The 12527-nt window shown below is 42.6% G+C and overlaps 1 protein-coding gene across 1 annotated transcript; it reads right to left on the reverse strand.

Annotated features, from left to right (window-relative positions):
- Window positions 1-55: 55 nt before the first annotated feature.
- NSUN5 (NOP2/Sun RNA methyltransferase 5) lies at window positions 56-12459 on the reverse strand. Its single transcript, XM_039346206.1, has 10 exons — window positions 12287-12459; window positions 9410-9532; window positions 8024-8195; window positions 7367-7475; window positions 5867-6002; window positions 5247-5362; window positions 3454-3632; window positions 2753-2957; window positions 1921-2073; window positions 56-246 (listed from the first exon to the last, which is right to left on the reverse strand). The coding sequence occupies exons 1-10, from the start codon at window positions 12413-12415 to the stop codon at window positions 141-143; spliced, it is 1428 nt and encodes a 475-aa protein (XP_039202140.1). The 5' UTR covers window positions 12416-12459; the 3' UTR covers window positions 56-140.
- Between the last annotated feature and the right edge of the window lie 68 nt (window positions 12460-12527).

The raw sequence follows: 12527 nt of genomic DNA on the forward strand, positions 1-12527 counted from the left end.
TTTTTGCCAAAACCCAGTATTCTGCAAGTTCCCATTTCAGTATGTCCACACTGACTGACTGAAAAGTTGACTTTTATTTCCATCCAAGGTCTTTCTCTTGCAAACTCCGTTGATAAAGACCAGTAAGCTTCTAAAGAATTTCACTTATTTGGAAAAGCCATCTGTTTCTTCTTTTTTCGTTTCCTGGTTGCTGGACTGGGATTTGTTTCTAATTTACTGCCAGCCTCTGAAAGCAGCACTGCAGAACTAGAAGCAAAACCACAAAGAACCAAAAGCTATTTCCTATATTATCAAAATGCAATCATGACATAAGTATTTGAAACATATGTTAAGACTAATTCAAAGTATGCAAAACCATCAAGCAAAATAATAAAACTCTTGAAGATACAAGTTATGCATAGAGTAGATTAACTCTTACATAAGGGGAGTCTGTGGCCATGCAAATGTAACTTTTATCTAATGCAGAGAGGATGTTAAATTGCACCAAGGACTCTCCCATGACAGACTGGGAAAACAGGCAGATGGATGTTGGCTCCCTATTTCTAGAAATAAAATCTGTTTCCTGCCTGTAACATTTGAGTCTTGTATTATGTGGAAAAGAAATTACTGTTTCTTCCTAACAAGATGTGCTTTGATAGAACCACCTCTGCACCTGAAAAAAATCTCAGTTTCTATTTATACTGTGCCTATTGTCTGATTCAAGACTGGCTCATTCATGGCTTATTGGGCCCCAGGATGCAGTTTTGTAAACATAAATTGAAGCTTATCTCAATTGTGATAAGTAGGATCCTGTTGCCAGGGTTGAGGGCAGAGAGTCACAAACTTCATAGGTTTGGCCTCCAGAATCCTTTAACTTTCTGAAAGATGGGAATCATACCTTTTTTTTTAATAACACAGAAATATAGAGCATAGAGAACATATATAGAGTATGTATGCTGTAGAGCAGGGGTGTCAAACTGCTGGCCCGTGGGCTAGATGCATCATGCCGAAACCGCGCCCATCCCCTTGCCGGCAATGGAAAAGAAGTCAATGTCGCGACACATCACGTGATATTGAGAGTTTGACACCCCTGCTGTAGAGCATATAGGTCAGTGGTGGCGAACCTATGGCACAGGTGCCAGAGGCGGCACTCGGAGCCCTCTCTGTGGGCACACGTGCCATTGCCCCAGCCTTGCCTCCCCCCATAACCCCCTCCTCACCAGTAGCCCCCCCCGGAGGAGTTCGCCCCTGAGCGTGGCCCAAGCCAAGGACATGGCAGCCAGGCAGCGTAGACAAGAATCTGGCCTCACGCCCCATCATGCACAGTTGATGCTGTAGGGCGTGGGCAGAGGGCGTGGCCACCATGGCACTGCTGGGCTGCCTGAGCGATCTGCGGTGGGTCCTGGAGGTGGTGAGTGGCCCTGCGGGCAGGTGGGGTGGGGGCGGAGCAGGGTGTGGAGCAGGGGTGGGGCCAGTTTTTGGGCACTCTTCTAAAAGGTTCGCCATCACTGATACAGGTAGTTCTTAACTTACAACCACAATTGAGCCTAAAATTTCTGTTGCTAAGAAAGTTAAGCGAGTTGTGCCTGATTTTGCAACTTTTGCCACAGTTGTAAAACGAATCACTACAATTGTCAAGTGAATCATACATTTGCTAAGCAAATCTAGCTTCCTCGTTGACTGCTTGTCAGAAGCCAGCTGGGAAGTTTGCAAACGGTGATCACATGACCCTAGGACACTGCAACTATCATAAATACATGCCCGTTGCCAAAACACCCAAATTTTGATCACATGACTGTGGGAATGCTGCAATAGTCGTTAAATGAAAAACTGGTCATAAGTCACTTTTTGCCATGCTATTGCTAACTTTGAAGAGTCACAAAACAAATAGCTGTAAATCAAGGACTAGCTGTATAGAGTACAAAGAGAACATTCTTTCACCTTGCAGCACGTGCTTCTCTGTGCTTCCTTTCCAACACTGCTACAAAGAATCCATTAGTCAGCGTTTCTTCTGGCGATGCTCGGAGAAAGCACTTAGCTTCAGGAAAACCAGGTAAGCCACGAGGGGTCCAGGATGGCAGGACTTCTACCAATCTCCAAGGAAGAAAAGCAGAGAAGTACTTTAAGAACTCAGTGCTTCCCTGTCCTTTTTACACTGCTGCCTACTACCTTGCAGTCGTACTCAGGAAGCAAACTTCCATCTTTCAAAATTGTCTAATCGGCTGCATGGCATCATCTAACATTTTGGCTGATCTGGGGTCCAGATCTTGTTATTCTTGAATGGGAGGTCACCAGGAAATACCAGGTAGCCATCTAGACTGGGAAATCTAACATCTTAGAAAATGGCAATAGCAAACCACTGCTATGCTGCCGCCATAGTACCAAGAGTTGCGTTTAAGAAGCTTTAGTTCCTAATCGCTATGAAACTGGAAAATATCGTCCCTGTCCCCAACTGCCCCAGCCCTAAAATAGAAGACAGAAGGATTGTTGCTTTCAAATGTATTTGTCATGAACGGCCAACGAGATGAAAGCACTGGAGAAATCCAGTTAGTTTGATCATGTTTGGAAACATGAGACAGCTGTAGGTCTACACACTAGGGGGGCATCAAGTTTGAAGAGGATGATCTATACTGATTTCCAAAAGACTTCTATCTTTATACAGTCCTTTCCACCAGCAATCCTTAAATAGTAGCAAGGAAGACCTAACCCACTTTGCAGCCCAAGCTCTACCAGCTCCAGGAAGGCAGACCCTGGTTTAACCACCTTCTTATACCTGAAGGCTTCTCCCTCCTGCTCCAACACATCTTTCACCACATCTTCATTCTCCTCTTTGTGCACTGAGCATGTGGAATAAACCAGCCGTTGAAGGGCAGGGAACTGCAATGCATGTGCCAGCATTTTTTGCTGGAACCCAGCAAGTGCCTGCAGTCGCATAGGCAGGGAGGTGCTTTCCTCCTCTGCCAGGCGGTTGACCATACCTGCCACAGAAACAGACATCATACACATCAGTAGCTGTCAAAACGTGGCCTCCAGAGAGGCAGCACATTGGTATATACTGGGCTCTCAAGCTTGATATCTACCTAAAGGAACCCGTCTTTATTTACCTGGGGAAGTAGAAATTTGGCTCTGGAACCATATAGTTATATTTTTAAAATTTACCTGTAAATCTATGTATACAAACCCAGATCAGCTCCGTTCTATTACACTTAATCTGAAAAAAATCATCATTATATCTGAGAGTCAAATCATAAATGGCCCTCCTCCCAAAAACCATTTCCAATAGCTCTAATTGGCTGTCAATTTCCCATCTTGGATAAAAAGGCACGATGTATGGCCTTGGGGCTTTTAGGATGTTCTTGACTGTTGCAATTCCAGGCTGCAGAGAAAATACCTTGATGATCTCTCATTCGTTTTCTTAATAAGCTTGTATTTAATATAAGTCCAAGTTGGAAATCCACCTCCACCCTTACTCACCCGAACCGCTGCATGAAGGATCCAGGAGAATGTATCTCACTTTGCTGTACCTGGAGTCAGTGGGATCTGTTGCTAAGAAGTCTTGGTGTGCCAGCTGATAGCAGGTGACCCCTGCCCGTACCAACATAGTGCTCATGGTGGCCAGCCGCTTGGCATCGAGATCAAAGGCAAAGATCTGTCTGCATTTCAAGAGATGGAAGGAAGTTTTGAGTGGCCATGGATCAGATAGCTCCACAGGAGACAAAGGTGAAAAACAGTTAACTTCACCACAAGCAGTTTTTTCCTTTCCAAGGTAAGTGATCAAAGCTTAGTCATCTGCAGGGCATTCCAAAGGACAGACTTGAGAAGACAGGATCTATTTTCTCTAACCTGACTTCTTTTTGCTTTCTAGTTGGAAGAATCAAATGAGAGCTGCCTCATCCAGAAACCTACAAATACTGGAAACTTATTTCTTCAAAGTTCATCCCTCTGTCTGAAGGGTGTCCAGGAGTTACATTACAAAAGATAATGGTAGTTTTGCAGCCAATAGTTACTTTTGTCATTAAACTAACAAAAATATAGACTAGGTTCCCAAAGTAACCATATTAACTTTTGGATAAATTGATGCAGAATGATAAACATAAATATATGAATATTACAAAATAAGAGTTTCATCAAGTAATTTAAGAGGCAGGTAAGATAGATTTTTTTTTCTACTTAAGAATTTCTTGAGGGAAGGCTGTTTTGCATAAATATGATTATTTACATGAATTAAGCTGTGATCAAAGTCTATACTAAACGAACAGCTGCAAACTATGGAATGATTCATATTTAGCCAAGCACAATTGTCTCAGGGGTTTCTCGCCTAAATCCCAAAAAATAAATTGCGAATAAAAATTGCAAATTTGGGAGTAAACTAAAAAAAGTACTGTAATATTTATGACTGTATCCCATGGTTTCTATAAAGATCACTGGCATATTTTAGATAATAATTTAAACTTCAACATACTGGAAATAGTTGGATATTATTTAGAGAATATAGAGAACTATTTTTCCAGTAGTAGAAATTGCTTTATCTTAAATGTAAAAATCTAAATTATACATTTGGAGTAAATTAAACTTTGCCTTGGAAAATTCCCATTATTCCAAAAGAGAATATGGAAGGAGAAAGGTTGCAGAACTGAGAGCTGCTAGAAGAAGAAAGCAGATACTAAGCAGCTAAGAAATGTAGAAAAGAGTTTTGAGATTATATTATCCTCTCATACCAGTCAACCACAAGTGTTTGTTCGGTGTTTTTTTTTTTTTTTTTAGAAAAAATCAACCTGCAACTGGGATGAAATTTAGGTGACTATAGCAAGATCTACAGAAGAAATATATTGTTGGGGGGGGGGGACTGATTTGAGGCTGCAGAAATTCTCCACCTCTGCTTCCAGAAGGAGGAAACAAAAGAGATTGTCTGGAGCAAAAGGAAGCTGGAAAGGCAGATACATAATGCTAAGCAGCACCAGAGGTAGGGATTAAGAATTGAGCAACCTTCAATCCACCAATTAGATCTGCAAAATTGACTAGATGAGAGGGAAAAATGGGGGAAGGGGGGGGGACTTGCTAATACCATGCAAACCTAGATAACAGATGATCCCAAAATCTATTCCAGGTCTTTCTGGAAGCCTAATGCAAATGCTACATTATCATTATCACTCGGATCTTTGTAGAAATTATTATTGTGTTGTAAACTGCCACAGGGGATTCTGTACTCTAGAATATTTCCTAAAACATTTTCATATATACATGGTACTACCCTTCCTTCCCCTTACCCTTTGTTCTTCATGATGGCAGCCAGCTGGCTGGTTTTATTGCCAGGAGCAGCACAGGCATCGATCACATGGGACCCTGGAGTAGGATTCAGGAGAAAGGCAGGAAGGCAGCTGGCCTAGGGTTAAAATACACACACACACACTCACACACACATGAGATAAATGCACTTATCCATATATGGCAGGCCCACTACCCTCGTTCCACATCCCCCAGCCTCGATAGCAGCTTCTCAAACATTGTCAAGAAACATGTAATGCCCACTGCATTCATGCCTATAGTAAAAAAATATATATATTTCTGTCTCTCTTTTTGGCAAGTAACAGCTTATTAAAGCTAAGCAGACATTTCTATATTTCATCTGGAGAATTTATCACAAAATGAAAAGTGTTAAGTATTGCAAGATGAAACAGGAAACACTTCAAAACAATAGCATAAAGTCTAAAAGCCTGAAACCAGCCAGAAGCTGCACTTGGAAGGAAAAGGGAGGCCATCAAAGAGTCTGACTGTGTTGGGCAACTTCATCAAGGCAGATCAGCTGCAGCTCAACCGCTCCACCAGCCCTTCCCACTGATCCAGGTGGAGGGACCAGGCCATCATGTCCTATCCCAGCCACACTCACTTTGTCCTGGAGAATGATGTGTCCAGCCTGATAGAGCTGGTTCTCATGAAGGTCTGTCTGAGGAGGGAAGATCAGCAGGTCAGGAAGATGGAGGTCCAGCAGGAATTTCTTCCCGGATAAGATCACTTCCTCCATACTGAAAATGATAGTAATAAAGATGGAAAGCTGTTGCTTCTTCACCAAGCTAAGAAATTCTTCCCTACCGGAGTTAGGAAGCAGAGCTCTCTGAATGCAAGCAGCATGACACAAATAAGCCTGTCCATCAATGAAGGAAGTATCTATCAGGTAAGTAATGTGGAGAGATACTTCATCTCTTGTCAAAAACCTCTTGCTCTGCAGCAGAAAAGCAGGATCAGAGATAAAAGAGCCAGCAAAAATTGCCTCAAAAAAGGGCTTATGGGAGGAGAGAGACACACTTGGACAGGGGTAGGCAACCTTGGCTTTTATGACTTATGGACTTCAACTCCCAGAAATCCACAAGTCATAAAAGCCACGGTTGCCTACCCCTACAATTTGGATAAATTGATGCAGAGTTGCAAGCACAAATGTATTTGGTCTACTTTTGTATTATGAAGATGAAAACTAACTTCCCCCAGACCCCAAATCCTTTTTCCTCTTTCAATCTGGCCCAAAATCGAGTAAGAGTGCCAACTGCAGCATCTTATGTTACCCTTTAGTGGGATAAACTCAGCTTAATTGTAGCTAGTGAGCACAAGCTAGATTTAAGCAAACGTAAGTCTCCTTCAAGCCATGTTTGCCTAACAGGCATGTCTATGTCATCTTCTTGGCAATGGTCTGACAGTGATGTGCCACTGCCTACTTCTGGGTTGTTTCTCAAAATCCCTCTAGCCCAGTGGTTGCGAACCTATGGCACACGTGACAGAGGTGGCACTCACTGTGGGCACGCGTGCCATTGCCCCAACCCTGCCTCCTCCCACGGCCCCCTCCTCACCAGCAGCCCCCCCCAGAGGAGACTTGTCCCCGGGTGTGGCCCATGTGGAGCAGCACAGCCAAGGACATGGTAGCCGGGCAAGACTCTGCCCTTGTGCCCCGTCATGCACAGGTGATGCTGTGGGCGTGGGCGGAGAGCATGGCTGCCATGGTGCCGCCTGTGCAATCTGCAGTGGGCCATGGAGGCGGTGGGTGGCCCTGAGGGCGGTGGCAGGGCGGGGGTGGAGGAGGGGCAGGGGGCAGGGTGGTGGCGGGGCGGTTTTGGGGCATTCAGTCTCTAAAAGGTTCGCCATCACTGCTCTAGCCTAAAATCCTCGCATTTCCTGGTTGTGTCTCATCCATTATAACCAGATTGGACTCTACTTAGTTTTTTAGGATAAACTGCAGACATGAAAATGCAGGCTTTCCATCTTTTCCTTGTGGCTGTACATGAGAGGAGGAACAGTGAGCAACTGCTGATTCCCCCAAGTTTGCAACACTACAGTCTTCAGACAGAGAGCCTGCCTGTTCCTGAGATACGGAGCAGAGGTTGGAGAAGACTAAACTAACCGTCCTGCTTTGCCCTGGTAAGAGTAACCCTGGCGTTTGAAGTAATCAACGACATCATCCACACACGTCTTCAATAAGTTCACCCGGACATAGCGCGGCATCTGAAGTGCTGGAAAACAAAATGACAGGGATCTTCTGAAACCCAGTTCCTGGGTTTTTCATAACATGTAACTGCTTTGTTTTTTGTATCCATTTTGATCTGGCAAGAACATCACCTCACATAGCCAGAATACAGACTGAAGCCAGATTGGAAGAAAGCTATTCACAGGCATTGCCCTTGTTCACACATTATACTTAGTTGGTTTCATCATGGCCTGAGTAGCTTCCAGTTTTCTGGATTCAGTCAGCACAATAATTCATAAACCGTATTTTATGAACCATAATGGCTGGTTCACACAACACATGAAGCCAAACCGAATAAATCTCATTATGATTTAACACAATACACAAATCCAACTTTGGCTGGCTGACTAGTTGTCCCTAGTTTCGGACGCATGGTATTAAAGCCTGCACTATTGCTGCCACATTTGGCCAAATGCTTTAGACAGGCTTTCCAAAAGCTGCAAAGTTTTTATTCCTATTTTTTTTCAGCTGATATAACACTGCGGTCTTTTTAAATTTGACCTCTGACCTCTTCCAAAAGTTCCAAACATCTACCTTTGTCAGAGTCTCCAGCTGGTGGCAGAAGATCTTCATTGCGACTCACTTTTTTCTGGACTTTCAAGCGGGCAAGCTCAGCCTGGAGACGTGCATGATGCTTCAATACTAGGGCCTTCCCACGTCCTCCACCACGAAGTCCCTTGCCAATGAGTAAGTCATATACCAGCACCTAAGAAAGGAAAGGAGCAGGAGAAATTAGCTTTGATCTGAGCCCAAGAGTGGATCACCTGGCTCTACATCCAACTGGATTGGATTGAGGTAATACCTGCTGTATTGATTCCAGGAAAGCTGGAAGATGCACAGGCCATACCTGGATAGCATCAGCAAGTAAGAACACGTCTTCAGTAAGACATGTCCATAAGACATAATGAAAGAAGGCACTGAAAGGCACACCTAATATTGTTTGAGTCATGGATATATTTATTTGTCATAATTAAATGATACTTTTTCTCCACAAGCTCAAGACGTATTATATGGGCTTGTGAATATAATTATTGAATTATCTATATTCTCAAATTACAAGTTGAGCTGAGAAAGGATGGGCCCAATGACTTTTGATGGCTTAGGGAAGTTGAGTATCCTCAGTTCTAATCCAACACTTTTACCACTATACCACACTGATTATTCTACCCACTACAATGATCTCCTAGTAATATGAACAGCACATTTAAGAAACAGACTAATGAATGTGGGGAGCAGTAATCCCTTGTCTCCCACAAATCCCTGAGAAATCGCTTGGGTGGAGAAAGAATACAGAATAGAATACAGAATAATAGAGTTGGAAGGGACCTTGAAGATCTTCTTGTCCAACCCTTTGCTCTATAGGAGACCCTATACCAGGGGTAGGCAACCTCGGCTCTTTTATGACTCATGGACTTCAACTCCCAGAATTCCTGAGTCAGCTATGCTGGCTCAGGAATTCTGGGAGTTGAAGTCCATGAGTCATAAAAGAGCCAAGGTTATCTACCCCTGCACTGTACCATTCTGGACAAATGGCTATCCAATTTCTTCTTAAAAATGGATGGACAACTTCTGGAGGCAAGAGAAAACAGTGAAGAAGAAAAAAACCCCAAATAGCTGACATTGTATGCTTTTTCTACATTCCACCCCATTCATACTGTTGGACTTTCCCTTCTCTCATTGTTCCACTCTCCATTTCCAAAAGTCTTATCAGGGACCAGAAAAAGGGTCTGCCGTTGCAGATTCCCCCAAATCTGTCCATATGACTTCAACCCAAGGATTGAAGTCACTTACTAGCCACTGATTGTGTATTTCCATGCAGAATGATGTCTGCAGTTATCAAATGAAAGCAACTCCATGGAATCTAGCTTGTAAGAAAAATGACTTCAACCTTTCTTGTAAGGAATAGTCATACCAGTTCACCTTAGCCAGATGTGGCTGCAGCTTTTTTTCAGCACGGAACAAACCAGCAGCATCTATGATGGAATCCAGTACAGAAGAATAGCGAAGTGTTTCTGAAATGAGTGCATAGAGCAGCCGGGTATTCTGCAAAAGGAAGGAACATTGTTGATGGAATCAGAAGAATTGATAATGATACTAAGCAAACAATGCCAACAAATTTGAAAGATCACACAGTGGACAACATATTTGAAGAGGCCAGTTTACCTATCAAAACCAAAAAAGGGAGACTTAACAGTTTGTGGAAACTATCACATGGTATCCTTAGTTTCACATGCTAACAAAATAAACTGTAAAACTATGGAAGATCCTTAGCAAAATGAGAATCCCAAAACATTGTGTCTTCGACACAAGACAGAAAGCCACAGTCCAGATGGAACACAGCAGAAAAGACTGGTTCCAGGTCAGCAAAGAAGTGAGACAAGGTTGTATACTCTCTCCTTATTTACTCATTCTATATCAGGGGTGTCAAACTGCTGGCCCATGGGCCGGATGCGTCATGCGGAAGCCGTACCCCACTCCATTGCCAGCAATGGCAAAACTCGCCCGATACGTTGCGCGATGTCATGTGATGTCGCAAGTTTGACATGTCTGTTCTATATGCTAAGCATATATTGAGGGGGGGGAAATGTGGTGAAAGTGAAAAAAAAAACCTGGATTAACATTATTTATTTATTTATTTAATGTTTCACATTTCTGAACCACCCATCTCCCTCAAAGATTAATATAAAGAAGATGAGGACAATTAAATATAAAGAAGACAAAACTCATGTCAAAACCTATGTACAGCAACCAGACCTAGAGTTGGCATTGAAGATACTGAAGTGGTATATTGTTCTGCTTTTTAGGATCAACCAATAGTAAAGGAACAAGCAGTCAAGAAATGAACTACAGACTAGCACTTGCTATAGCAGCCATGAAGATCTTAAAAAAATAGTCAGATGCTGTGATTTGTCAAAATCTAGAAAGATCGGAATAGTGCAAGCAATGGCATTCCCTGAAACACTCTATGGAAGTGAAAGTTTGGACTTTGAAGAAGCAGGATAGAAAGAGTATTGACACTTTTGAATTTTGGTGCTGGACAAAACTCTGGAGAATACCATGGATAGCCAGGAAAAAAACCACAGCATCATTGAACAAATCAACCCAGAATTCTCACTTGAGGTAAAATAACCAGGCTCAAATTATATTTTGGACACATTATGTAAAGACCTAGTGGTTTTGAGAAGAAGCCGCTTACTAGACACAAAGTAGATGGACTCAATTGTAGCGTTGATGGATACACAATTAGAAGAGCCGAAGGCCAGGTTGGATCATCTATATATGGCTCTTCAGAATCCCTATTAATTGGCATATATTTAATCACATTAAATTATGAATGCAGTTTTCTTTCTTTAAAATAAGGACTCAATGTCCAATGTTTTTAATCAAAAAGTAGCTACCATACTTCAGCCTGCAAGTACCATGCGTAGTGAATATTTTATTCAAAGTACTGTGCAAATTTGGGAAATTGGATTTAATTCCATAAATTATGGTTGAATTAGCGATGGTAAATGTATTGTTTGTCAAAACATAGCAGCATCTGATCTTCTCTGTACTAAGATTAAACAGGGTTGGACTGGTTTACATCTGGAATGAAAGACTACCACAGAATTCCAAGTTTTAGATTATGCAGAGAAGTTGAAAATATCTAGGAGTTCAGTGCAAACTACATCTGTACTGTGCCAAGAAACTGTATAAAATTAAAGCATTGAGTTTGATTTGAGGACATTGTTAACCTATCACAAGCATATTAATGTTGTTGTTAGTTGCAAAGTCGTGTCCAACCCATATTAATGTACATAACACTATACAGCCAGCACATTTCTGCATCATCACTCCTCGTTTTGTAGAACAGAGTAGATCTGGAGGGGACCTTGGAGGTCTTCTAGTCCAGCCGCCCGCTCAAGCAGGAGAACCTATACCATCTCAGACAAGTGATTGTCCAGTCTCCTCTTAAAAACCTCCAGTGATGGAGCGCCCACGATTTCTGAGGGCAAGCTATTCCACTGGTTAATTGTCCTCACTGTTAGAAACTTTCTCCTTAATTCCAGGTTGCTTCTCTCTTTGATTAGTTTCCAACCACTGTTTCTTGCCCTGCCCTCTGGTGCTTTGGAGAATAATTTGATCCCTTCTTCTTTGTGGCAGCCTCTCAAATACTGGAAATTTCTGTCATGTCACCCCTGGTCCTTCTCTTCACTAGACTAGCCAACCCCAAGTCCTGCAGCCCTTCTTCATATGTTTTAATCTCCAGGCCTTGGATCATCTTAGTTGCTCTTCTCTGAACTTTTTCCAAGATCTCAACATCTTTTTTGTAGTATGGTGACCAAATTGGTTGCAGTATTCAAGGTATAGTTTCACTAGGGTTTTATAAAGCGGTACTAATACTTCGCGTGATTTTGGTTCTATGCCTCTGTTTATGCAACCAAGGATTGTATTAGCTTTTTTGGCTGCTGCCAACAAAGTGATCGTCCACTAGGTCCCTCTCACAGTTACTGTTTTTGAGGCAGGTCTTACCTAATCTGTACTTATATCTTTGATTTCTCCTGCCTAAATGTAAAACTTTGCTTTTCTCCACATTTCGAGCATAAGAAAATTTGTTTTAAATTACACCCAAAATATTCATTAAACTCCTTCAAAAAGCTCGCTTCCTAAAAAAAACCACAAGTACATACGAAGGTAATTGTCGTCCCATATTAGCACTAAAAGGATAGTCTATCCTCACACGTGGAGGATCTATTACCCACCCCCACTTCCCATTATTTTTTAAACTCTTAAGTTGTACAAAGACCGTCAACTTACCGGGAAGTGACTTCCATAGACGAGAGTCTTAAGGGAACCTTCCCGACGCTCCAGCCTTGCCAGGATTGAAGCAGCGACCCCATAAAGACCAAGCGCCGCGCCACTTCCCTGCCGGCGCTGCCGCATCATACTCCGGTTGTTTAGACCCGAACTCTGGGAGCCTCAGGTGCGCACGCGTTCAGCAAAGAAATGACCTGCGCGTGCGTAAAGCAGGGAGGCTTTCATAGAGCTATATTAGTTC

Source organism: Crotalus tigris, unplaced genomic scaffold, assembly GCF_016545835.1.
Source record: "Crotalus tigris isolate CLP2741 ecotype Arizona unplaced genomic scaffold, ASM1654583v1 scf7180000017987.690289119674:8195010, whole genome shotgun sequence".
Taxonomy (NCBI): domain Eukaryota; kingdom Metazoa; phylum Chordata; class Lepidosauria; order Squamata; family Viperidae; genus Crotalus; species Crotalus tigris.

Coding starts and splice junctions, on each gene's coding strand:
- NSUN5 (XM_039346206.1), bottom strand. CDS start 12,415: ATGATGCGGCAGCGCCGGCAGGGAAGTGGCGCGGCGCTTGGTCTTTAT. Junction 3,633..5,246: donor GCCATCATGAAGAACAAAGG/GTAAGGGGAAGG, acceptor CTTGAAATGCAG/ACAGATCTTTGCCTTTGATC. Junction 2,074..2,752: donor CAGGAGGGAGAAGCCTTCAG/GTATAAGAAGGT, acceptor TCTTCCTTGGAG/ATTGGTAGAAGTCCTGCCAT.